General features: G+C 39.3%; 1 protein-coding gene across 5 annotated transcripts in view; it reads right to left on the bottom strand.

The window, feature by feature from the left end:
- Positions 1–443: 443 nt before the first annotated feature.
- FAM20B (FAM20B glycosaminoglycan xylosylkinase) overlaps positions 444–27,711 on the bottom strand; it is a 43,590-nt gene continuing 16,322 nt past the window's right edge. For all 5 annotated transcript variants that reach the window (XM_065936123.1, XM_065936125.1, XM_065936124.1 and 2 more), the window contains 6 exons: positions 25,078–25,164; positions 21,215–21,324; positions 10,528–10,699; positions 10,123–10,314; positions 6,671–6,730; positions 444–4,329 (listed from right to left, as the gene is read on the bottom strand). In XM_065936123.1, the coding sequence (XP_065792195.1) occupies positions 4,098–4,329; positions 6,671–6,730; positions 10,123–10,314; positions 10,528–10,699; positions 21,215–21,324; positions 25,078–25,164 (853 nt within the window). In that variant the 3' untranslated portion in view covers positions 444–4,097. The remainder of the gene's footprint in view (positions 4,330–6,670; positions 6,731–10,122; positions 10,315–10,527; positions 10,700–21,214; positions 21,325–25,077; positions 25,165–27,711) is intronic.

Below are 27,711 nucleotides of genomic sequence, written 5' to 3'. Positions count from 1 at the left end.
AACTCTCAGTTGTCTGGGTGAGGTTTATGATGTCGCATTTCTGCTGCAAAATTTAAAAGTCTGGGTGTCCCAAGAATCATTCTCAGGACCTGGTCTTGTCTTTTAGGCCTCTATGGTAATGTGCTGACAAGTTCTTCGGAATTCATAATTCTTTGAAGAAGCTGCGAGAAAGAAGCAATAAATAAAAAGCACCTAAGAGTTATCCTACTGAAAATCCTGGTTCTGTCACAACCTAATAGGCAACTTCTGAAGACTAGTGAGAAGTGTAAAGGTCTTATCTGTCATTGATTCTGTGAAACAACCCCTGTGGAAGTTTATGCAGATGCAGAAGATGTAATCTTCTGTCCCCGAACAAAAAGGGAAATCTGAATTGAAAACAAAAGAAATACCCTGAACCAGCAGGCGGGGTGGGGGGATAACAAGAGGAAAAGATGATACGTTGGTACTTATTAAAATCTTTATTGTCTTTTTTTCAGAATTGAAACCCATAGAACACATTAGAAATTCAGGTGCATATCTGTCTTGTTTGATGTCTTACCAAGCACAACCTCTATTTGTGCAAGAGCTCTGAGAGGAAATCCTTGGCAGGACAGAACCGAGGGTCGTGGTTCTTACACCTCCCTCTTAAGCAAATAAATTACTTCCCAGTTAATTATTCCCAGACTCCCCCCTAAACATTTTGTATTTTTGAGTAACACCTTAGTTCCTTAAAAACCTGTGGCAGCATAGTATCCAGCCCGCACCTTTTCAACCCAGACTTGAGGAGCGGAAGGAAGGAAACTGGCCCTCCCCTGCAGTGGAGCAGCCTCCCGAGGCGGGTCTCTGCCTCGGGCCCAGGCTAGCACAGTAGGTGTTTCCTGACGGTTGGTCTTTATGTCACTGAGGTTCACGCTCAGAGACTGAGAACCTTTTACTAGCTTCAGGTTCTTCAGCAACATAAGTCAGTGTTTCCCTGTGTGAAAATAAATATTTTTTTCTTGTTAGAATACATATATGACTATATACATACATATACCTTGACTCATGTTTCCTGAAGCCCAAGCTCACAAAACGACAGATGCTGTTTACCATCATTTGAGGTGTGGTCATGGACTGGTCAAACGAGAATATGGAAGCCATGGAGAAGAGAGGGTGAAGGAACATGGTGGATAGGAGGGGAAGGCCAAAAGCCTCTTTTTTGTTTCTTTTTTTTTTTAAAGAAAAGAAAAGATGGATTTCTTTGGAAGAACATGTGGCTTTTAGGTGATAACTGAAATTTTGCCATATAGAGGATTCATCTTTCCCAAAACAATATACAATGGATATACCTGAATTCTCCCATTTCCTTATTACACTTGACATATTAATCCTGAGAGCAAATACGGAGAAATGCATTATTAATATATTATTAAGCAATACTCTGAGCAAGTCAGATCCTATTAATTTGTTTTGCACAGAAAATTATTTACCCCAAACTAATAATACAGCTTCATATTAAAGAACAATTTTAGAATGAAACCTCTATACCCATATTCCCCCAAACTCTGGAATAAATATATTTAAAAAGTAGGAGGAGTGCAGAAATGCTACCCAGTTCTGATTTTCTTAGTTTTAGAATACTGAAATGTATCCATGTCTCTTTAGATGTTAGCTAGGCATACCCAACTTAAGACTAACCAAAAACCCTTCCAATGACCTGATTATAACAACCCTCAATTCTAAAAGATAAACCATAAAAAGGACAGTGTTACAAAACTTTAAAAAACAATATCTACCTCGTTTTTTGAATCAGAATATAGTGTTTATGAATTTTAGGACTAAGAGCTTATGGTTGGTTTTCTCCGAGATTTACCTAAACACACTTTTCCCAGCTTAATCCAACATTGACTTAGAACATAAATTTATATTCTAAGCATCAGTTCACACCACTCTCTTAGCACAATTCTAACTTTAACCACTATACATCTGAACACCTTTTAAGATCATATTAAAACAGGGAAGGAGAATGAAGCAGTGTTTGGAAAAAATAATGAGATGTTTTCAAAGCAGCCTTCCCTCCTCCATTTTTCCTCAATGGAATCTTCTGCCTTCAGCATTATGAATAAAGTTCCCGAGTTTGAGAACAGCTCTTACTCATTCCACTGGGGCATACCAGAGAACAATATCATGTGTTTGAAAGAATTAGTTCAACTAACATTTATCAAGCAAAGCAACACTGACAACCTTCTTATTGGCTCCCTGATGCTTTGAGGTGAGCACCATCCAAGGTATTCTCAAGCTCAAATGTGTACTTCCCTGGATGCACACAGTACATGAGTTTAAAACTGGAATCAGTGCCTCCTCCTGTTAACACTAGCTCAGTGTTCTGTGCTGATATGTCTTCTTAAATCCAAAACCTTTTAAGAAATAGCTCAGCCCATTCTGTGTACATCTCCAAATGTACAAACTAAGCACAAAAGTATCCTAATTTCATGTTACTTTAAAGTAGTTACTGGGTACTCAGTTGACTTTCAATCTGAGAAAATTGGAGCATAAATTCTAAACTGCTTTTGAAAGGGTGGTAACTGAAAATTGGTCTCGTGGCTGGCAATAAATTTGTTCAACCACATTGTTTAAATATCAGTCTTTGCTTCACAGAAGTCAAAACCGGAAGAGTCCCCAGGCAAAATGCAGGAGAGAAGCTTCCAGCTCTGAGGACACACAAGTGGATTCACCAGGCCAGCTCTCCTCACCCTATATTTTAATGCAACTGGTTACATGTCAAAATCACTTTGCCAGAACACACAACTAAGCCTGTTTTAGCAACCTGATATCTGAAAGTGCTAATAGAAGGCAGAAGAACAAAACTACCTTGTGGGTTCAGAACAAGATTAAATGATGAAAACAGGGTATGACATAAATAAAAATCTTAAGGCTCTTCCTGGTAACCACCTTAATTTTAAGGCTCAGAAGGCTTAAAACCTTTGTTTCTAGCCTTCTGCATGGCCCAAATCACTAGACAGGTCCAGCAACCAGCAGGATGTGAATTATTAGCTATAGGAGTGAGCTGGCTTTTCTCCTAAGAAAGGCACAAATAGGATCGCCAGTCTCTCGGGAACAACAGCTTTAACAACTAAATACCTTGAAGACAGAAGTGAAAATTCATTTTGGAAATCAGGATGGCAGAGATTGCAGGCAACCTAACTCTTACTCAAGGTGTTATTTTCAGTTTACTTTGTTAATCTGCAAAGGATTTGCATGTTTGGGGCAGAAAAGAAAGTAAGCCTCCATAACAGAATTGTGCTTGGGTTGTAACAGTAGGTTCTCTATGGACAATTTTTTTGGATTAATTTGGACATAACCACGAGAATGCAACTCTTACTTAGGTACAAGTCATGCTTGCTTTTATATATGTTAAGAACTTAAATACAGGGGAACCTGTTTTTCACTAATTCAATCACCTCCTTGATTTTGGTCCTACCAAGCAGGTCTCTCTCTCTTCTTCCCTCCTTTTAAGAGTCATCAAAAGCACTACCACCTTCTCACTTAAAAGCCCAAGCATCCTTCCTGCTTTTGTCCTTCCCTCTAATGCTACCTTAAAAGCATAGTCCCTCCAACAGAGCATACTACTTTGGCTCAACAGAATGCCGGGTTCCTTGCTGTCACTCCCCAGGAAGCAGTAAAATCCCCAATTTGACTAATTCTGAGTCCCTTCTGGAAGAAGGGACTCAAGAGATTGCAAAGTGTTTTTGGAAGATCCACAACTGTGGAGAAAGGACTATAAGGATGAACTCCAAATACACACTCCAGAACCAACCCCAGCATTAACCCAGTTGAATGTCACACCTCTCTTCATCCTTTGGCATGAGAAATTAAGACTGACCAATGTGCCCCCCACTGCTAGGATGGGCAAACGCCGAGGAAGTCTGAAGGTGGTTCAGCAGGTACGGTTCTGTGATCTGAAGCTTGTAAGTCTTTGCTTTAGCTTCTACTACAAACACCAAAGAAATCCAAGGCCAGCCTATCCCCTATTACCAGAACGCACTGCTGGCTATTTCCAATCCATCTCATACCATCTGGAACTGATTGTGCTGTTTCTCTATCTTTGTAAAAAGCAGTTTCACTTATTTTGTGGAGAATCACAAGTGCGAGAGAGGCATCCTGTCTTCCACCAGCACAGAGTCCATCCCAAACTGGTCAGTGCACTGCTTGACGGTGGCCAGGACACTCAGGAGCCGCTGGGCCGCAGCGTCCAGGTGAGGGTCAGCGAGCACTGGGGAGATGGGGTCGTGGGCCATGGCGGACTTTAAGGCAGACTTCAGCACACCATTCTTCAAGGAGTTCAGTCTGTTCCAGGTGGAAACACGAATGCTGGGAGAAATAAGTTTTAGAACAGGTTACATAAAGCCTCTCACTGTCAAATGGAGACTGAAGCCTGCCTGGCAGACAAATGTAAAGAAATAATTATGTAAAATATCTCAACTAGAAAAGCCATTTCTGTTTTAGAAGCAGCTCTACGTTATGAGTAACATTACCACGTTTTGATATTTCCTTCTTAGTAACTACTAAGAGAATCACACAATATTTACACATGTTCACTGCAGTGCTCTTTTTAAAGGAAAAATGTGAATCTGAATGTCCAACGACTGAGAAATAGTTAAATAAACTATGGTTTCATCCATTCAATGAAAAATCATGCAGCCATTTAAAGCAGTTATGAAAATTCAGTGGCATGAGGAAATGCTCATATAATATTCAATCAGGGGGAAAGTTGGAGGGAAAAACTGTTTTACTCCGAATCTGTGGGGAAAGAAAATGTGTGTACAAGCACACACACACACACATACAGACATGGTTAGAATGAAGTCACTAGAGTGTTAACAGAAGGTATCCTTACATTTTAGCAAGTAATTTAATTTAAATTTCCTTCTTTTTATGTTTCTGAATTAAAAATTCTACCATTAATCTTATAAATAGAAAAAGTTTATTTTAAGGGTATCTATTTTTCTTAATTATTTTTTTGCCTAAAGAGGATCTTTTGCTTATTTTAGAAGTACAAACCCCCCTATAGGTAATGAGGTAATAATGAGGTAACAATGAGGTAATAATGCATACTACTAGGTATGCATTAAGATCTGACTCTGCATGAGGCAGGCAACCTGTTCTGCAACCATTTGAAAAGTAAGAAAGTAAGGATCTTTGGCTAAAGCATGGAAGGGATGGACAAGCACAGAGGCAGTGTGGTTTTCCAATTCTGAAAAATATGAGGGCCTAGAGCATCAGAATTTCTCCTGCGTGACGAAAGTATCACTTGACCTCCTTTCAGCTCCAAATCCACTCTTCATGTATGCCCTGCTCTCGTGGACAGAGGTCCTCTAATCATCTCTCCTCTTAGGCTTTCTCAGCAGAGGATGCTGGAGGAAGATGCTTCTGGGTGCTGTACAAGGCAGGAGTGTCTGGGGAAGGTCATGAAATGAAGCTCTGCCCTGGCCACATTTCCAGAGCAGGCAGGTCCTCCGTGCCACTGCAGCTTCAGCCTGGCTTGGTGGTAACTTTCCTAAGGCCCTCTTGACATGGAAACCAGAGCCCCAAGGCCACCCACTCATGCTGGTATCTTTATTCCCTTCGTAGGCCCACAAATAAGCCTTGCCTGTAGCTTGGAGGGCTTCTACTGAGTCATGGCTCTCTCTGTACAGGCCACGACCTGTGGACGGCCTGTGCCTTGCCTGCACTACGGAGGGTTGCTTCCTGCACGCCCAGCATCTGCAAACTAGTGCACTTCTCTGCTATCAAGTGGGCTGGACTACACCTTCTCCACTGAGGACCAAACCCAGCCTTGGGGCGGGGGGGTGGGGTCTCTTCCAAATTGGTTACTCTCCCTCGGCCCTACTTGTGTATCAAAGAGTTTAATCCTCCTTTATATTAAACTTTCCTGTTGAACCCACCATGTCTTTTCTATCCTCTGATTGGACCAGACTGATAGTACTGATTAACACAAAGACATCTTCCTTCACAGATGCAGGTTTTGACTGGATGTATCACTGCTTCCCAGTATTAATGAAGATAATTTAGGGTAGCCTAGGTAATACTTTCTGCAGAATCCTGTTGTTATTTAAAAAAAAAAAAAAGAGAAAGAAAAGAAAAGTAAAACAGACCAGCTGCCAGAAGGGGCAGTCTTATGTGATCAGTATCTCTCTGGGAGTTGACCAGTAGTAGTCCAAGCTGATTCTTAGCGCTCACGCTTTAGTCATACTGGCAAAGATGATCTGCAAAGGAGCTCCTTAGAGCCCAGTCTTTACCTCGTTTCCTTGATCTACTTTTTAATTTCTTTGTTCTCTAACATAGACTTTCAAAAAATCACTTACTAACTACCTAGGGAGATAGTTATTTTTGGTTTACACAATTTCTGACTGAGATAAGCAAACCACAGGTGTTGTGGTGGTGAGAGGAAGGTAAACACAGTAGAGCAACTAGGGGCATGGACAGCACTGGATTCTGTAGGGGAGCAGGGACTATATTCTGACAGTAAAACAAACTGATATACATTATTAAATAAACTGGTAACCTCTATTCATATAAAACTCAAAATGCTGTCTAAGCCTTGCTGTAGAAATCCTTCCCTGATCCCCTACATATCAAGATCTCCAGGGGGTTCTGGGTTAGAAAAGTACGAAAAGCACTGCAGGCAAATGCATTTGATCAAGTAACTTACATGCAGCACTGATAGAGAGGGGCGAGAATGCTTCTCTCATCCAGCGAGGGGTTCCCAAAGCTGAAAATTAAATGAAAACTTAGTGAATTAGATGAAGGCACCAGTTCCTTTCTTGGCATCAAAGAACAAATTCTGTAAGAAACCCAAATGTGATCCTAGATAATTTTATGCTCCCACAGCTCAAATCACTTAAATTAGAAATAAACAGGGTATGACCAACTAGACACAGGGTTCCTAACAGCCTGCACTGCAGCGGTGAACAACAGATACACTCCCTTACAAGGGTCCTTTCTGCTGCCGAGCCACTGCAAGGTGCTGAGGCACGCCCGCTGTGACGAAGCATGAAGTCAGCAGGTGGAGGGAGAATCTGAAGACCCCCAAACTTGAGAAAGTTTTACGGGTGCACAGAGAAATAAAGGCTGTTCACATTAGGTTCTCACAAACAAGTAGAAACTCATTTCCTGTAAAAAGAAGTTATACTTGTTCTACTCCAAAATTACCAATAAGAAAAGACTTAGATTATCCTATTCCCTACAACAAAGAATATGGTCAGATTTAAACTGGAAAAAACTGCTCTCAGAGGCTGAGAAAATGGTGATTGTAAGCAGATATATAAATGCTTTAAGCAGTAATTCAGAGTTAGAAAAGAACTGATTCTGGAATAACTGTCAACCTTCCACTCTTTAGAAGCTCACCTTAATAGCTGGAGGGTCTGGTAGCCCTCAGCACAGTATAGGCCCTCGAAGAAAAAATAGCAAAGGCAATTATCTCCATGTGCATTTCCACAGCACACATGATCACTTTTACAAGTAAGGATAAAGATATTCAGGAACTGAAAATATAGTATAAATGAAACACATGGCACTGGCCAGCTCCTGCTGCCTCACGCTCTCTGTAACTGTCCCCACCTTCCATGGGATATGAGGGGCCTGGTGCTCAGTATAAGGCGGCGGCCTGCTTAGCAAATGCTGCCCAAGCATTCTCTGCTGAGGACCCATGGCTCAGCTGATTCTCAGCAACAGACGTTAACAGTTAGTGACCCAGAGTCTGGACAGTTCTGGCTCCAAGGAAATATTCTACTTAGAAAACATTTATTAAGTGTAACTAAAAGTCTGGCACTTAACTGGGTACATAGGGAATGCAGAGTGTAAACTGAAAATACAATGCGCTCTTCAAACAGCTCAGATCTAAATAAGGACGTTTCATTTGTTCAAAATTAGTAAAACTGTCTGAGTCAAGATAGTGACTTGTCTTTATAATCACTAAGCACTTGCTCTCCTCATAATAGAAAAAATCTGGGCCTAGATTGCCATAAAAATAGCAAAAACACCCTATCAAGTAAATTAATTTTTTAAACTGCATGAACCTTTGGATACTATATATTTAACAGTAACTAAATTAGAGATACCAAGGGAACATTCATGCAAAGATGGGTTCGATAAAGGACAGAAACGGTATGGACCTAACAGAAGCAGAAGATATTAAGAAGAGGTGGCAAGAACACACAGAAGAACTGTACAAAAAAGATTTTCATGACCCAGATAATCATGATGGTGTGATCACTAACCTAGAGCCAGACATCCAGGAATGTGAAGTCAAGTTGGCCTTAGAAAGCATCACTATGAACAAAGCTAGTGGAGGTGATGGGATTCCAGTTGAGCTATTTCAAATCTGAAAGATGATGCTGTGAAAGTGCTGTACTCAATATGCCAGCAAATTTGGAAAACTCAGCAGTGGTCATAGGACTGGAAAAGGTCAGTTTTCATTCCAATCTCAAAGAAAGGCAATCCCAAAGAATGCTCAAAATACTGCACAACTGCACTCATCTCACACGCTAGTAAAGTAATGCTCAAAATTCTCCAAGTTAGGCTTCAGCAATACGTGATCCATGAAATTCCAGATGTTCAAGCTGGATTTAGAAAAGGCAGAAGAACCAGAGATCAAATTGCCAATATCCGCTGGATCATCAAAAAAGCAAGAGAGTTCCAGAAAAACCTCTATTGGTGCTTTACTGACTATGCCAAAGCCTTTGACTGTGTGGATCACAATAAACTGTGGAAAATTCTGAAAGAGATGGGAATACCAGACCACCTGACCTGCCTCTTGAGAAACCTATATGCAGGTCAGCAAGCAACAGTTAGAACTGGACATGCAGACTGGCTGCAAATAGGAAAAGGAGTATGTCAAGGTTGTATATTGTCACCCTGCTTATTTAACTTTTATGCAGAGTACATCATGAGAAACGCTGGCCTGGAAGAAGCACAAGCTGGAATCAAGACTGCCAGGAGAAATATCAATAATCTCAGATATGCAGATGTCACCACCCTTATGGCAGAAAGTGAAGAGGAACTACAAAGCCTCTTGATGAAAGTGAAAGAGGAGAGTGAAAAGTTGGCTTAAAGCTCAACATTCAGAAAACTAAGATCATGGCATCTGGCCCCATCATCTCATGGGAAATAGATGGGGAGACAGTGGAAACAGTGTCAGACTTTATTTTTGGGGGCTCCAAAATCACTGCAGATGGTGACTGCAGCCATGAAATTAAAAGACACTTACTCCTTGGAAGGAAAGTTATGACCAACCTAGATAGCATATTAAAAAGCAGAGACATTACTTTGCCAACAAAGGTCTGTCTAGTCAAGGCTATGATTTTTCCAGTGGTCATGTATGGATGTGAGAGTTGGACTGTGAAGAAAGCTGAGTGCCGAAGAATTAATGCTTTTGAACTGTGGTGCTGGAAAAGACTCTTGAGAGTCTCTTGGACTGCAAGGAGATCCAACCAGTCCATCCTAAAGGAAATAAATCCTGAATACTCATTGGAAGGACTGATGCTGAAGCTGAAACTCCAATACTTTGGCCACCTGATGCAAAGAGTTGACTCATTGGAAAAGACCCTGATGCTGGGAGGGATTGGGGGCGGGAGGAGAAGGGGACGACAGAGGATGGGATGGCTGGATGGCATCACTGACTCGATGGACATGACTTTGAGTAAACTTCGGGAGTTGGTGATGGACAGGGAGGCCTGGCGTGGCGCAATTCATGGGGTCGCAAAGAGTCAGACATGACTGAGCAACTGACCTGATCTGAACTGAAATTTGATGTTAACTATGTATTTCTCAAGATTGTAAAAATCCTAGTCAAGAAAGAATGATATAAGTAGCAATAAATATAAGACTTTGGTTTCCAGTTGTCTGTGAAGAGAATGAGAATCTTTGACTCCTTGGAAAAAATGACTTTTCCATTTTTATTAAAGTCTTAGATCCCTGCGGGTGAAAGGAGTATAAGCTCTAAACAAGCTGGAAGGATGGGTGCCCATGGCAAAGACCCTGACTGGAAACAGGAAGGACGCCCACTGTCGAGTCTGTTTTGGAGGTTTCTCAGGACATCCTAGACAGCATCCTTCTTGTATATACCAGACCCCTAACAGAGAGGGAGAGTCCTGCTGGCCCTACCTTTTGGCATTATCGAGAAGGATGAGCATACTAGCGCCTTCATCGTCTTGGAAACTCTCATAGTGATGGCGGTCAGCATTGCCAATCAGGTAATCAAAGACAGCTGTATCAATGATGTCCAAGAGGCGCGGGCCGGAGTCATAAGGAGACGTTTTCTTCACAGCATCGCAGTAGCTCTCATCATACTCCCACCTGGAAGCAAGCGGCACGGGGGCTGTTTACTGAGTGTCTGCACCGCATGTAGCATTGTTTAAAATACAGAGACGAGAAAGTCCCAGACTAGCAGGTTTCCCCTGTACCCTCCACAGTCCTTTTTATTTGTGGATAGAACCCCTGGCTCCTATGCAGGGTCAGCAGCTGTCTAGGTCGGGAGAGAATAAAGTGATGGCTCACAGGGGCATTTACCTGGCCAATTTGCCCTCTCGGTAAGTCCTGCCCCATGGGTGTCGGTGCTTCTGTAGAGGCCACACATCTGGAAGCCAAAGTGTGACAGACCCCTCCATCGTGTCTCCGTCAGCACAGGCTGGCTCTGTTTCTCGGCAGTAATAACACTTCCCATAGAAACAAGTATTATTTCCTAAAGCAGAGAATGGAACCAAATACTTTTAGAGAAAAAGGACAACTCCAAATTCTCCCCCAAACAATGCAGAAGAGAGCAGCTTTATGTGAAAACAAAGATCCTGAATTCATTTTAAAATCTTTATTTTCTGTATAGGAGATAAAAGCACATGGTGTTAAAAAAAAAAATTCAAAAGGATATATATCACAAAGGTAATTCTCCTTTTCCCTCTCTGCCCTGTCTACCCAATCCCCTCCCAGAAGTCAACTACTGTCACAAGTATCTTTCTGAACTCACTTTAAGTAACAGCCTCTTCTCCTTTGACAGGACTAAATTTTGGCCAGAATGCCCAGGGGAGGGAGAGAGGGCACGATGGCCCAGGACTTTGTTCATATACTGGTTGGGGAGTGGGGTCTTGAGCAAATGAGTTAACAGACTGAGGATAATGGGAACCAGTTCTCTAATAGACAGATAAGGGAGTTTAACACATACAAAGGGAGAAGGCCAGAGTAAATCCTTCCTGTTGAATTACAACTAGCGATACTGGTTTGAATAGATGGTTTAATACAAAGAGATATAGAAGAAGACAAAATATGAATGTCTGTGTGTGTATATCTATGCATCTATATACACACACACATGTATATATATCACATAGGTTTTCTACCTCTGCCCCTCTAGAAAATCTAGAAACAGTGACACTCGGGCAGTAATGAACACACCTAGCACTCATCTATTAGTTTCTAAATATTGTTTTAGTGCTATATTAAAAGTAACCAGGGTTCCCTGGAGAAACAGATGACCCGAGGGCAGGAGCAGAGAAAGTACAAAATGAAGTCTGGGTCATATTGCTATCCCAGTCATAAGGAAGCACTCAGAGAACGATGGGAACATTCCAAATGACACGTGACAGTTTATAGGGGCTCCCCCTCGCCAAATCTGTGACAGTTTGAGTATCAAAATAAATAATAATAGTAACATTGTTACTGAATAAATTAAGAGCCTGAATGCTCATAGTTTTATAAATAAATAAGTAAATAAAAGTGGGGCAGGGTGAGGGAAGGCCTACTCGTCAACAGAATGGCAAACAGTAAGTCTAGAAGAATTAGCAAATCACCATTTGACAACTATCACAGTAGTAACTGGTGTGGGCAAGAATTATCAATGAATGCTAAAACTGCCGGGCAGAAGTGTAATGAGGATATGATGTTTATACAGTTTTGAGTTTCTCCCTACAGAGTACTCAGTGATTACTTATTAGTAAGTATAAAACACTGGAGAAACCTTGCAGACACTCACCACCTTAATCAAGTGATGAGTCAACATCACAAATAATGGGCCCAACATCACACGCCTCCTGAAACTATGCACTGAGAAGTGGACAATAGCACTCTGCTGGCATTTTCACTAAAGTATTTAAATCACAATGAAACATGAACATCAGAGATGTGCCAGAAAGTAACCAGCCTGCGCTCTTCAAAAACATCAAGGTCTTGAAAAACAAGAAGAGTGAGAAACTGTTTCAGCCTGATGGAGGCTAAAAAGACATGATAAGTGAATGCAAATGAACACAATATCCTAGTTTAAATCCTGGATGTACACAGGCCATTACATAGACATGTGGCAAAATCTGAATAGGGTCTATGTGATTAGTGATATTGGATCAGTGTTAATCTCTTGATTTTGATGGTTGAATGATGTTGTGTACAAGAGTGCCCTGGAAGTTGCAATATACCCACTCAAGTCTTAAGGGAGCATATAATGCAGTAATGGATATTCATGTCTGCAACCTGTTCTCAACCAATTCAGAAGTATTAACAATTGAGGAATCTGGGGGTGGACTCCAGATCATTTTCTGCAACTTTTACGTAAATATAAAATTGTTTCAAAATAAAAACTTTAGGTAATGTTTTCTTTGTCCTCCACCTCTATGAAATATAACCATCAAATAAGTTAATTTCCTACACCTATAAAACCTCACATACTATTTTAACAACTGTTTGTGTTGTTAAAACATAAACATGTATAGGGGTCCTTGAAGAGACTTACTAGTATTTCCACCCTCTGGCCTAGTACACACTAAATAGAAACTAATCCACTATACACACCCCTCCCCTAAAGTTGACTTGATCACTCTCTATTACTTCACAAACTTTTCCAGAAAAAAACTGAACACTAATTGAAAGATACATCATCCTTATAATGTTTATAATTATAAACATATAAACTTAAAAGTTTAATTTGATCCATCAAAAACACCAATGGGTCTTTTAGGGGATAACTAGATATGACAATTGTAAAGGTCACAAGAAAAATATAAATAAGAACTGCTAGAAAACTGTTAAAATAACTGTAAAGAGAAGGGACTAGATTTGTCAGATATCAAATCATAGTATAATGTCTCATAATTAAAACATAGACCAGCTGATGAAAAGATATAATGTCCAATGGAACAGAACAGAAAGTCTAGAAACTAAAGCTAAATAAGCTGAAGAAAATTTATTACAGGGGAAAAATAAGTGACTCTTTAATAAATGCTACTGGGGCAACTGATAGCCATCTAAGGGAAAAAATAACAACAGTGGAGCCATACTTCATTATAGCTCCAACAGTATCAAAACCTTAATGTGAAAAATAAAACTACAGAAGTACTAAAAAGAAAAAAAAAGAATTTTTCCATAATGTTGGAGTGAGCAAGGTGTAACTATGATTCAAAATCAGAAAATCTATCAGAAAAGATGGATACACTAAAAACAAAAAATTTCTATAAAGCATCTGTAAAGTAATTATCCTTCAATTAAAAAATAAAATTTAAAAATTCTATAAAGCAAAAAAAAAAGAGAGAAAAAACTAAGCAAAGTCAAAAGAAATTAAAGAATCAGGGAAAATATTTACATTTCATATCACAAAGAGCTATTATCCTTCCTAAGTATGGACTCTTATAAATCAGGAGGACCAATGACAGAGTTAAAAATGACTGCGGATATGCAAAGATAAAGAAAATACAAATGGCTCTTAAACAAATAAAATAAGATGCTATGTGTGAAACAAACAAAACCCGAAGTTTGGTAATATATTATTGGTGAAGCTAGGGGAGAGGCATTCTCATGCATCACTGCTGAGAAGGTAAACTGGTTAAATATCTATGTAAAAATACATGTGCCTTTGACCCAGCACTTCTACTTCCAGATACAGTTGATCATGCATGAAATAAAACATGTACAAGGTAATTCTGGGAAACTGGTTGTAAAAACAAAATATCGTAACTTTTAGGTCCAACAAGGGACTGGTTAAATGAACTCTGGTACATCCATGCAATGGAGCACATTGTAACTGGTAAAACAAAAAAAGAATGAAAAAGCTCTTTATATGAGACAGTAGAAAGATTTCTAAGATGTATTACATAAAAGAATAAAATGCAGAACCATGTACAGTGTGACATGTATAAAATGGTAGAGTTAAATAAAAATATATATCCATATTTCATACAAAAAGGACATAAAGAAATTACTAATAGAGATTGCCACTGGGAGTAGGAAGAAGGAATGGTTGGATGAAAGTTTTTTCATTGTACTCCTTTGGTAGTTTTAAGAAAATGTGAGTTGTGGGAATATATTATTGATTAAAAAAACATATAAAATAAAACAAAACATCGCTTGGTGTAGGAAACTTGCTATCTATGTGATGAAATCTGTTAGGTAGTTAGAATAGGGAAAAGGAGTCCAAAATGGCAGTGGCTAAAAGACAAGGAAGGGAAAAAGCCTGCGAAAATAGAACAGAGGAAGGTCAAAGGAAGGTCTGAGGACTGGAGTGAGGACTTCAGGTAGAACAGGGCTCCTGCCTAAGCACAATTTGCATAGGACAGGCCCAGGGGAAAGGAAAAAACATACAAAAAGAGGAGCCAAAGGGCTCTCTCTCTCTCCCACGCATGTGTATGCTCTTTCTCTCTCTCTTTCCCGCGCGCTGGGGCACTCTTCTCTTCGCGTCTTTGGATCGACATGTCCTCATGCCTCGAAGATGGATTGGCCTGCTATCTTCTAAATAAAGTAGAGCTGTAACACTGATTTCTCTAAGAGCTATAACACGGTCTGCTCGAGACGTGAGAGCTATAACACGGTCTGTCCAACACCCGAGAGCTGTGACACGGCGAGGGGGCTTTAATGTCCGTCACTCCAAATCTTTGGTGTGACGAGACAAGAGCTGAGGAGCATACACTCGCCTGACAAATCCAAACGCCTGAGCTTGGTAAATAAGACCCTTTATAACCGAATGGAGTCGGGTGTACAGGCTAAGAGTGTGATCTAAGGTCAGGTTTGCGGGTACAAAATATAGACTATAAATAGTCATTAGACTGCAAGACATTAGGCATGTAATTTGACTCCTCTAAGCTTCCTCCATAAAACGGAGATAATAGTTCTTCAACCCACCACTGGGCTGTGAGTGAGTGAGATGATCTCCAGTAGTGCTCAGCACAGGGCCTGATACACTGTCAGAGACCAGTCAATGCCAGCTATTTATTATGAATAATATCTTTCCAGATTCCAATATTCCGGTTTTATGGCCATGAACCTGAGGTTCTCAATCTTTCATTATTCCTGGATGCACCAACTTTAAAAAACTAGTTTTCTGATGACTTTGATCTCCATGTTCTCCTGGGATGACCTACTACTTATGATGGTAAAATCTGTATTTCCAGCCACACTTCTTTCCTAAGCTGCAGACTTTAGCTTCTAAGTGATTAGTTAACGTTCAGTCCTGAATGTTCCTACCAAGGTAATAAGAGTCAGCATCCAATTTCACTGACTGTGGGTTTTCCCCCACCACCAAGCAATTCCTGGACACTGGTGAGGTGTCCCACAAGTTAACTTAATTTTAACATTATCTACCCAGAGATAGCATCAGACTTCACAGGTTAAGGGCTCGGTCCCATAAGTCTTCCACTTCAGATGACAATCACAAGTCTAGGTTGTCACCTGTGCTTCTTACCAACTGACTATAAATCAGGGATTCCTATTAGCCCCTGTTGGGGTTTAATTTGCTAGGGTAAAGAATATATAATGGGGAGAAGACAGTCTCTTCAATAAATGGTGTTGGGAAAACTGGAAAGCCATATGCAAAAGAATGAAGCTGGACAACTATTTTATAACATACACAAAAATTAACTCCAAATGGATTAAAGACTTGAACTTAAGATCTGAAACTATAAAACTCCTAGAAAAAAGCATAAGCAGTAAGCTCCTTGACACTGGTCTTAGCAATTATTTTTTCGATTTCACACCAAAAGCAAAGGCAGCGAAAGTAAAAATAAACAAGTGGATTACATCAAACCAAAAAGCTTCTGTACAGCAAAGGAAACCATCAACAAAACAAACAGGCAGCCTACTGAATGGGAGAAAAGGTTTACAAGTCATGTATCTGACTAGGGGTTATAACTCAACAGCAAAAAATAATCGAACGAAAAAAGGAGCAGAAGCTCTGAATAGGCATTTTTCTGAAGAAGACAAACAAGCGGCCAACAGAGACATGAAAAGATGCCCAACATTACTAACCATGAGGGAAATGAAAACAAAAACCACAATGAGATACCAACTCATACCTGTTAGAATGGCTATCATCAGAGAGACCAGAAATAATCAGTGTTGGTAAGGCTGTAGAGAAAATCTTTGTGTATCACTGGTGGGAATGCAAACTGGTACAACTACTATGGAAAACAGTATGGAGGTTCCTCAAAAAATTAATAGAACTACCATATGATCCAGCAATTCTACTTCTAGGTACTTAGTATCTGAAGAGAACAAAAACACTCACTCAAAAAACAATCTGCAGCATTATTTACAATACCTAAGATATGGAAACAGCCTAAGTACTCATCAACATATGAATGGATAAAGAAAAGAAATGTGGTATGTATATATGTGTGTGTGTGTGTGTGTGTGTGTGTGTGTGTGTGTGTGTGTGTGTGGTGGAATATTATTAAGCCATAAAAAAGAATAAAATCTTGCCATTTGCAACAACAATGATGACCCTTGAGGGCATTACGCTAAGTGAAATAAGTCAGAGAAAAATAAATCCTGTATGATCTCACTTACAGAATCTAAAACAAAACAAAACAAGAAAAACAAGCTCATGGATAGTGAGAACAGATGGATGGTTGCCAGAGGTTGGGGATGGGGGCGGGAGAAGTGAGTGAAGGACACAAACTTCCAGTTATGAAATAAATAAGTCATCAGGATGTAATATACAGCATGGTGATTATAGTAAATAATATTGTACTGCATATTTGAAAGTTGCTAAGTGAACAGATCTCAAAAGTTCTCCTCCCAAGAAACAAAAAAAAATTCTGTACCTATGTATGGTGACATTTATTAACTACTTATTGTGGCAATCATTTCACAATATATACAAATATTGAATAATTATGCTGTACATCTGAAACTAACATAATGTTGTATGTCAATTATGCCTCAATTAAAAAAGTTTTTGCTAGGGCAGCTCCTAGGTCTTCAGAGAGAAACCAGTTTACTCCCTAGATTACTGGCTTATTACAATGGAGAGCAATCAGCAGCCAGATGAAGAGATATACAGGGGGAAGTCCTGAACAAAGAAGTTTCTGTCCTTGTTTGGGGCCTGGCATAAGGGCACAAGGAAACTTCTAGTTCATCAACTGGTAAAATACCCCAAACCCTGTACTGCTGGATTTTTATAGAGACTTCCTTACCTAGACATGATAAATTACTAAATCCAGCCATGATCGATTATTTCCAGCCCTTTACTCCCTCTCTGGAGAAACTGCAAGGTTGCATTGCTGAAAACTCCAAGCTTTGAATTATGGCCTGATCATTCACAGCTTCCATCTAGGAGGCATCCAGCAACCCACCCAGAATCATCTCAATAGAATATGGTATGCTCCCAGTGTCCTTAGGTAGGAATTTATAAGGGTTTCAGGAGTCATGTATCAGGAACTGGGGATAGAAACCAGTATATCTATTTCCTATCATTTTATACAAGGAAACAAAAATACCCCAAATTAAATTCATTATCTTCCTCTGCTCTATCTCCCTAAGTCTGTTCCTTTCTGAACATTCCTAAAATAGCTAACAGTTTCATTATCTAGTCATCCAATCCAAAATTTTAGAGTCATTCTTAAAACTTTTTCTTCTCTCAGTTGTCGCACTTAGCTCAAATGTTTACCAAATTCTTCTCATTCTAATTCTTAAAGTGAAGTGAAAGTTGCTCAGTCATGTCCAACTCTTTGCAACCCCATGAACTGTAGTCTGCCAGGCTCCTCTGTCCATGGAATTCTTCAGGCAAGAATACTGGAGTGGGTAGCCGTTCCCTTCTCAGGGGATATTCCCAACCCAGGGATTGAACCTAGGTCTCCCGCATTGCAGGTGGATTCTTAACAGCTGAGCCACCAGGGAAGCCCAAGAATACTGGAGTCGGTAGCCTATCCCTTCTCGAGGGGATCTTTCCGACCCAGGAATTGAACCAGGCTCTCTTGCATTGCAGGCGAATTCTTTACCAACTGAGCTACCAGGAAAGCCCAGATACTAATTCTTGAGTATCTCCTAAATCATTCCATACCTGGTCCTTGTTTTAGTTCTGACTCACTGCATGTGAATCTACTACAATAGCCTCCAAAGGCTCTCATCTCATCTTGCCTCTTCCCAACTCATCCACCACAGTGTGGCTACAGCTAATTTTCTAAAACTCAAATCTCATCTTTCCATATTCAAACTCTTTCAGTGGCCCCCCAGTGTCTAAGGAGAAAGGCTTTATTTCAGCTAAACTATGCAGTTCCCTGAGCTTTCAATGCTCCTCTCTCATTTCTTGTCACTGTTGTGTCTGTTCTGCTTTCCACCTGGAACAAGGTTAACTCAGAGAGCCTGTGAACTGGATGGAAACAAAATTACATTTTTCTTTTCATTAACTTCTATCTAAAACTTAGCATTTCCTTCAATTATGATGGTAGGGAGCAAACCATAGTATTAGCATTAGCTGTGATTTTTTTCACCAGAAGAAATCAACAGATTTTCATATCATATTAGCATTGTTGCAGATACTGCAAACTATCAATTATACTTATGGTCTGAAATCATGGTAGTTACTGGATCACTCTAAATCTTGTTACTTAATGTGTAAAATAACAAAGCACATGTTACTCTATCACAAAATTGCTTTTTGTAATTTGAGGTCAAAAATATATACTTCAATATTATTGGTTTTATTTATAAATCTGTGTATTTTATGTATTTAAAAACATTATTTTAAAAATGGACAGAAAAGCTGCTTTAGGGTGCCAAAGGAATCACTTGCACAAAGAACTTTAATAAGAGTTCTTTTCCAAACCTGGAGTGTTCTTTTCCATTGTATCTTCCTGCAGGACTTCTATTCTCTCATTAACTTGGTTAAAACTATCACCCTGACCCTAACTTCTAGACCCTCTCCTCTTCCTCCCACAGTCCCACAGGCTCTCTGTACATGTCTGGCTCCTCCTCCTTTAGACAAAGCTCCTTGAACGCAGGAAGGTGTCGTTCATTTTTGTATATTCAACACCTGGTCTGGAGTCTGCCATACAGAAGTGAAACGAAATTTTGTTCAATGAATAAATGAATGAATATAAAAATATAAGCAAAAAAAAAAAATATATAAGCAGATCAAATATTTTAGAGTCTTAAAATCTGGGTTTGAATCCTTGTTAACAATTAGGAGATCTGTGACTTGGAGAAAGTCTTTTAATTTTTTTAAACTTCTTTTTCATGTCTAAAATGTGGATAAATCTCCCCTATTTAATGCACTCTTTATCAAGAGGATTAAATAAGGTAACTGTGTGAAAGTGCCTTGTCAAGCTGCAAAGGCTACCCAAAATTTAGTTATACTGTGCTAAGGTCATTATTATTTAAAAACCTGTCTCCAGCGAATCCCTTGAATGGCCTGCTATGGAGTGAAAGCTCATGTCCATCCTAAAATTCACACAGTGAAGCCCCAGTATGGTGGTACTTGGAGCTGGAATTTTTGGGAGGGGGCCTCATGATGGGATTAGTGCCTTTAATATTCAGTAAGAAGAGACATGAGAGAGCTGATTTCTCTTTCATTCTATCTCTGTCATGTAAGGATACAAAAGAAGATTGCTGCCTGTGAATCACAAAGAGGGCTCTCACCAGACCCCAACCTTACGGGCATCCTGGTCTTGGACTTTCAACATCCAAAACTGTGAAAACAATAAATCCCTATTCTTTAAGCCGCACAGTCCAAGATACCTTGTTACAGCAGCCACACTAAGACACTGCCCAATGCTGCAGGGTGTATGCAGAAGCTCTTTCCTAAATGTAACAGTTCTGTGTACTTCAGGTCTGTGCCCTTGTCTCTATTTACTTCTTGCTATTGTGCCCAAAGCCCAACCCTCTATGCTGCCTGGACAGCATATACAGATTCTTCAATACTCAGTTGATAACCTCCTCTACACTCCTATTTCCGGCCTCTCCCTTCTCCCCACACCTTGCACAGTCAGTATAGGAGAATTAAGCTCCATTAGTCTCTAGATAGTGGGCCTATTCTTGACCTCCTCTCACCCATTGGGAATGCATGTTTGCCTGAGCATAAAATTGGACAAGCAAAAGTGATTAGAAAATACATGAAACAAATCAGTGACACTGTATGCTTCTGATTATTTCTAAGAACGGCAGAGCCGTAGCCTGTAAGTGTAAATTCTGAACGATGACTCTGTCACAAGTACTTTAAATATTCAGTTTCATCTCATTATAAATGTAAATACATTCACTCTAGCAAAGCAAGGTGAAGTTCATCTTGCAATGTCTATTTCAACAGTCATATCAATGCAGAGCACTGTGTTATTGAAAGTGTCACCATGAGGAGGCTCAGACAGGAGCCCACAGCACCTTTGAATTCCTCCTATCCTCACTGTGTCTGCAAGGAGAACAGGAGTGAGAGTTCTACGCAGACCCCTCAACTCAGAGCGTGACGGTGGAGAACAGAGGCCAGAAGGGTGGCAGTCAGTTCCACACACCATGAGCTACAGGCTGACCTTCGCAGAGTAGGAGGCGGCAGTGGTGATCTTCCAGGCCCAAGTACAGCCCTACAAGGGCATTTCTGACCCTTTCACAGAGCTGCCTTAAGGTTTGCTCAATTTTCAGGAAACAGGACACAGTTTCCAGGAAAGTACAGGGGTATGAAAGAAACCATCAAGGCAATGATATACAGACAATAATTGATTTAGGCCAAAATTTGATTTTGAGATTTAAGATCAAGCAGAAGGAAATGAAATTATTCCCTAACTACACTAGCATAAACGATCTCACCTCCCACTTCATACACAAAGTGCACATTAGGGAAAACTTTCAATTTCCTGCCATCTACCTTTAGATCTATTTCCCCCAGTAACCTGAGAACAAGTTGCCTGCTTTGCTTTTGCATTCCCTTGAGTTCTTCGATTTCTAAAAGTCATGAACAAGCTTGCTCTACGATGATTTATTAACTATTGCCTTATCTAAACGTCCTCTATAACCTTCTTACCTACGGTTAGGAAGGTGCTCAAGAGCTGCTCCGTGGCAACAGGCTTGATCTCAGTCCGCAGATTAACAAATCTGCCAACCACCAAGGGAGCTCGGCGGAAACCTAGAATCCTGGTTTGGAAGGTTGAACAGAAGAGAAAAATCTTTGGGGATATATTTATTTTTATTTATTAAAAATTTTAAAATATATATATATTTTATTGAAGTATATTTGACTTACAAAGTTTCAGATGCACAGCAAGGTGATTTAGTTATACATATATGCATATATTTGGAGATGGAAATGGCAACCCACTCTAGAATTCTTGCCTGAGAAATCCCATGGACAGAGGAGCCTGGCAGGTTATAGTCCATGGGGTTGCAAGAGTCGGACACTACTTAGTGACTAAACCAGAATACGCATATATTATATTTCATATTATTTTTCATTATAGGTTATTACAAGATATTGACTATAGTTCCCTGTGCTGTACAGTAAATCTTTGTTGCTTGCTGTATATCTATGGTGATGTATTTTAAACAGTAGGGGGTTTTTTTGGGCGAATTGAGCAGCTTATAGGATCTTAGTTCCTTGACTAGGGAATTCTTTAAACAGAAATTTTAAAAACCACAGTTAATCATGTTAGGTGTGTAAAGGTACTGTTGTGTGTGTTAGTCGCTCAGTCATGTCTGACTCTCTGCGACCCCACGGACTGTAGCCCAGCAGGCTTCTCTGTCCATGGGGATTCTCCAGGCAAGAATACTAGAGTGGGTTGCCATGCCCTTCTCCAAAAGATACTGTTGATTGCTGGTAAATATTTTTCAGAGGTACATATATTTATGAATTTAATATCGAGATGTAACTGATTGAAGATAAATTTGGCAAAATGTGAGCAACTGTTAAACCTAGGGAGTGGGTCTATGGGTTCATTATAATGTTCTCTCTATGTTTGTTAGAAATTTTTCATAATAAGATTTTAAAGTAAATTTAACAAAGCATTAAAAAAAGATTGGGCCTAAACCCACACACGGTTTCAAATCTTTGCATAAAACAGAATACTGATTAAAAAAAACTATATAAATTAACCTAAAAGGATAAACTCATAGGACAACTTAAATACAGATACATTTTAAGATACTTCTAATAGTCTCAAAGTGCAGCCTTATGGTCAAGCACCATCATTTTTTTAAAAAAGGAAATTTTCTTGCTAAAAAAAATACACACTCCCTGAAGAAAAGTTGGAGGGGCAGAATTCAGAATACACAGAAAATTTATGGAAGAAAATTTAAATCATCCATAATTCCACAATCCAGAAATAACTAGTGACAATTTGGCATTCGACCATATTTTTCAGACATGTATATATAGACACATACTCACTCTTGTGTGTATATACATAACTGAAATTATACTATATGCAATTTTGCCTCCTGCTTTTCACTCATCATTGCATCATGAGCCTTTTCTGACTCTCTTAGAAAGTTACCTTAAGGTTTCTACAATTACAAATGACTGTGCAATAAATAATCCATTGTTCAGGGCTGCTGACTGACTCTCTATCCTAAACTCATTCTTAAAAAAGCTACAAAAGCAAGGAGATCAACAGATCTATCGAAATAACATAAAAATTGAGAGAACCTTCTGAGGTCAGAGGAGGGGGTTAAATCCTAATGTAATGGAGAAAGAGCAACTCAGAGCAAAAAAGTGTAAGGAGCACAGGGTGGGAAAGAAAGTGGGGAAGTATCTTTTCTCCCCACTGACCACTGTCAGACCAAAGAAGAGCATCCATTTAATGCTGGGAAGCCATATTCAGTGGCACCTGAGCCTGGCCGGGGCAGTTAACAAAAGGGATAGGGTCTGGTCAGAGAACAGCTTTCAGAGGGAGGGAAGGGCTTTTAAATACAAGACCCCAAAGCACAGGTCATAAATTGAAACATTATTTAATTAATATCCAAAGTAATAATTTCTGTACAAAGACTACTTCACTCCAAGTTAACAAATAGGTGCTGCGCTGTGAAAAGATGAGGAGGTATCTCTGCCAATAACTGGCGGAATATAAAGGAACAATGAGATACCACTATACATATATCAGATTAACAAAAATTAGTATGTTGGGTAATATGAAATATTGGTATGGTCATAGGAAAAAGATCTTCAGGCACTGCTTGTGTCCATCAACAGAGAAATAGGAAAGGGATTAGGGATGAAGAAAATAAGGAAACAAATAAGGTCTTACAAAGACTGATTCTAATGTGCAGTTAAGTGATAAGTAGGATTTATACAACTCTTTCCCACTAGGTCTTAATAGGGACAGTGAAAATTCATGGTATTATGAATGAACATTCATTTAATGTTCCCTGTCATTAGATGTTTAGGTTGCTTTCAGATTTTCAGTACTGAAAATGCTACTAGCTAAGATCTTGCTATATGTATCTTTGAATGTCTGATTCTCTAGAGTACTTTTTAGAAATATCTTCTGAGAAATGTCTTAGATGTTTGCATAAAAAGGTAGCTATTCATTCAAAGGGTATGAACAGGAAGATTCTGGATACACGGTGCCAGAGTTCTTAAAGATGGAACCAATTAACAATGACACAAGCAGCATATAGATGCCAATCTATTCCTGCCAATAAAGTACTGTCTTCTTTCTAATCTTTGTCACTTTCAGTAGGAGAAAACAGTATCCCATTATTTCACTGGATTTTTTTTTTGGTCGCATTGTGTGGCTTGTGGAATCTCAGTTTCCCAACCAGGACTGAACCTGAGCCTTGCAAAAGAGTAGTGTCCTAACCGATGGACAACCAGGGAATTATCTGGATTTTTTTTTTTATTACTGGTGAAGATGAACTCCCTCTGTTGTATTTATCAGCAATCAATAGTTTCTATTCAGCCAACTTTGTTCTTAGTCCATTTTCTACTAGTGTTTTAGAGTATGTATAAGATTTTATAAACTTACATATTAAGGCTATTAATGCTTAGATTATATATTAGATTCAGGTATTTTCCTCCCAAGTTAGTTTGCTTTTAAATTTTTACATTTTTTGACATACGAGTTAATTTTTTTTTTTAGTTGAATCCATTGAGTTTTAGAAAATTTATTTATTGGCTGCAGTATGCGGGATCCTAGTTCCCCGAACAGGGATCAAACCCATGCTCTCCTGCAATGGAAGCACAGAGTCAACCACTGGACCACAAGGAAAGTCCCTCTTTGTGATTTTTAAATTATTGCTTTTATACCTAGAAAATCATTCCTAATCCTGAAAAAAGACAAAAATTCATCTTTATTTTCTTCTAGTTTCCTTACAGATTCATTTAAAAAAATATAGTGAATAGTTTCTTTTAAAGTCTATCAACATGCGCTGATTAAAGAGCTGATCAAAAGGAGCAACTGGGACACTAGACAATTCAGTTACAAGAATCCTGACTAATGACTGGCTTAAAAAGTATTAGTTTTCCTCATTAACTTACACATTTACAATTCACATTTATCCTGGTTATTAAAGCTGTGCCTATTTTGTATGAAAGAAAATAATATTTACATATATGTCATGTTATGTTTCCAGCATATGAGGATAAATGAGTATTACTTAAAAACAAAATCAAAACAAAGCAAAAACCAGGACTGCCAGGCCCAAATAATGACCAGTTCAATTTAGAGATTTGAAGTCAAACTTTGGTTTTCTTCTTGCCATTTTATTTACCCAAATAATGAGGCACTCATACAAATTTAGTAGAAGGAATCAGTTATCTAAAGTAAGTTAACAAGTCAAAGTTATTAGACTTTTTTTTTAAAACTACACTCCTTTGAAAGGAGTCCATAAGTCCTCTCCAAGATATTTTTAAAAGGAAAGAAAACGAATGGAACCCACTGTGATTACACATACCTGTCCAAATGAAAGGCTGCTACCTCTGCATTGTGTCTATCATAACCAGCATATGGCTCCCCTTCTACCACATAGTCCCGGTTATACCTGCAGAGTGAATGGGACAGATGCAGACATGAATTACATCAGTACCAGAGGTGACAGTACCAGAGGCAGAACAGAAACTCTGCAAGCCTGATTTCACTCTAGTAACCTTCTCTGCCAACCCTGAGAACAGTCATGGGTTAGCATGGATCACTAGTAGATGATGTGAAGATGAAGTGGAGAAGAAAACTAGAATTATACATCTACCTCTGCAATCATTCTATGAATAAAACACAGATGTTATTTCTACCCCTCCTAAAGACTTTCAACGTAGCTTAAGTAAAACTATAAGGCACTTTTCTGAACTGTTTGTATCCTTAGCACAGTGCTAAGTCTATAGTTGGTGCTTAATAAATGTCTATTGAAATGTCTATTAGACTAAACTGAAATAATGAAGACAAATATGTAATTAAAAGGTTTGCTTACCAGAATGGCTATGGTAAGGCTTATTAGAGAAGTTTAAATTTCTTGGGGAAAATAATGGTCCTGATATGCTTCAGGTTTTGTTAAATAAATAGAAAAAGGAAAAATTTTTTAAAGTTATCTGAATAACTATTCTCTTTCTAAGTTTATGATGATGCAGTGAAAGGAATACTGCAGTGAGAGTTAGGTAAAGCTCTGTCATTACCTGCCTGGATAACCTTGAGTAAAACCCTTCTTTTCTCTGGATCTTAGATTTCTTATCTATAATATTAGGGGCTGGATCAAAAAGCAAGTTCTAAGATGTCTTTGTGAAGAGCTGACTCATTGGAAAAGACCCTGATGCTGGGAAAGATTAAGGGCAGGAGGAGAAGGGGGCGACAGAGAATGAGATGGTTGGATAGCATCACCGACTTAATGGGCATGAATTTAAGCAAACTCCAGGAGATGGTGAAGAGCAGGGGAGCCTGGTGCACTATAGTCCATGGGGTTGCAAAGAGTCAGACACAATTTAGTGACTAAACAACAACAACGAAGATGTCTTTGATCTCAAACTCCATTCTGATGATTTTATATCACATGCATGACATAAATGAACAATAATGAAAACTGGCATATTTCTTTCTATTAATTTTATAAAAAGAAACAACTTAAACTTGTTAATGGGAAGAACTGAACACAATTCACCTATGACTTCTACTGTTCACTTGCATTTCCTGAATCAAAAGGAGACCTAGTAGGCATTACAAGACAGAAATAAGTTGAGAATGATGTGAAGAGGAGCCACTTCACTAAGGTCACTTGGATCTCCAATGCTGAAAAGGCCATGGGGAAGTGAGAAACAGCACTATACAAGGCAGTGACCTTCAACATAAATGACCACAGAATATAAATTGAAACCATGTTCATAAAACACATTTTCAAGTCAAAGCAATGAAACATTTATGTTAGGAGAGAGATGCGCCTCAACACCTGGTTGGACACCAGTTTCTCCTTAGCCTGGTCAATATACTCATATGAATTTTTTTGTCTCTGGTGTCAAAGCATCATTTAGGCTGCCTAGGATTACAGCTGCTACCTCCAAATTAAAAGTCTCAGTTTTTAAATAGGACTGCAGCAAAAGCTGACACTATTCAAGCATTTATCTCTCCACTACAGCTGCAGGTGACAGGCCTGGAATACTTTATTTCTCAGGACTCCAGCGGAGCCACAGAAGATTGTGGTGATACGCAGTCCACTCCTTTCAGTGAAATGTTAGAGAACTTTCCAGAACATGGAAAGGCTGCACAGAGTGAAATGTAAAACCCTAGAAAAATTCAGAAACTTTGGGAGTGGGCTGGAGAAACAGGAAGGGAAGGAAATGGGAAAGGAAGAGGAATCAAAATGAAAGAACTGCACTGGAGTCCAAAGGTCTGAATCCTTAGTTCATGTTTTGGTTTTTGTGAAACATGGAAGTCAGAACCCTGGATCTCACTTTCCGCAGAAGTAAAACTACTTAAGACTAGTTGATCACCACGGGCCCTCTCAGCACTTCCCATGATCCTTCACCTCTCCCAAGCTCTGGGCCCTTGACAGCTTGTTCTTGTCCCAATAACTGCAGTTTTTGCCTATGAAAACCAATGTACTTCCAGAAGAGATACAGCTACATTAAAACAAAATTACTTTTATAATAATGTAAGGCAAAATGTGCAAATAAAGGCATGACTGTATTCCTGTATATTTCATACACTATACAAATCTTCCATCTCTGACAGGAGGACATGGACAACCAGGCTTCAGAAATGCTGAACCACAAGTGGCTGTTAAAGAAAGGTGCATGTCTCAACTCAGCAGGAAGGACTTAGATCCTCTTCTCAACAGAGCGATCCATCTTAAGTCACTGACAGAACAACGAAATTCATACAGTAACTGCCGATAAATCACTCCTATCCTCCTGGTGAAGGACATCAGAATGTGAACAAGGACATTAACTTGCACTTACACTAGGACTAAATAGTCTCAGAGGCCCCTGGGGTCAGAATAGCAATTTGCTGGGTGTTTTCCGACTGCAGTCAATTTCTACAAGCACTTCTATGTGCACCCACTTTCCCCAGCCTGCGAGAGTGCCAGGTATAATCAGCCCAGGTCAGT

This window comes from Muntiacus reevesi, chromosome 5 (genome assembly GCF_963930625.1).
Source record: "Muntiacus reevesi chromosome 5, mMunRee1.1, whole genome shotgun sequence".
Taxonomy (NCBI): Eukaryota; Metazoa; Chordata; class Mammalia; order Artiodactyla; family Cervidae; genus Muntiacus; species Muntiacus reevesi.
This window is presented reverse-complemented; position numbering and strand designations above follow the sequence as displayed.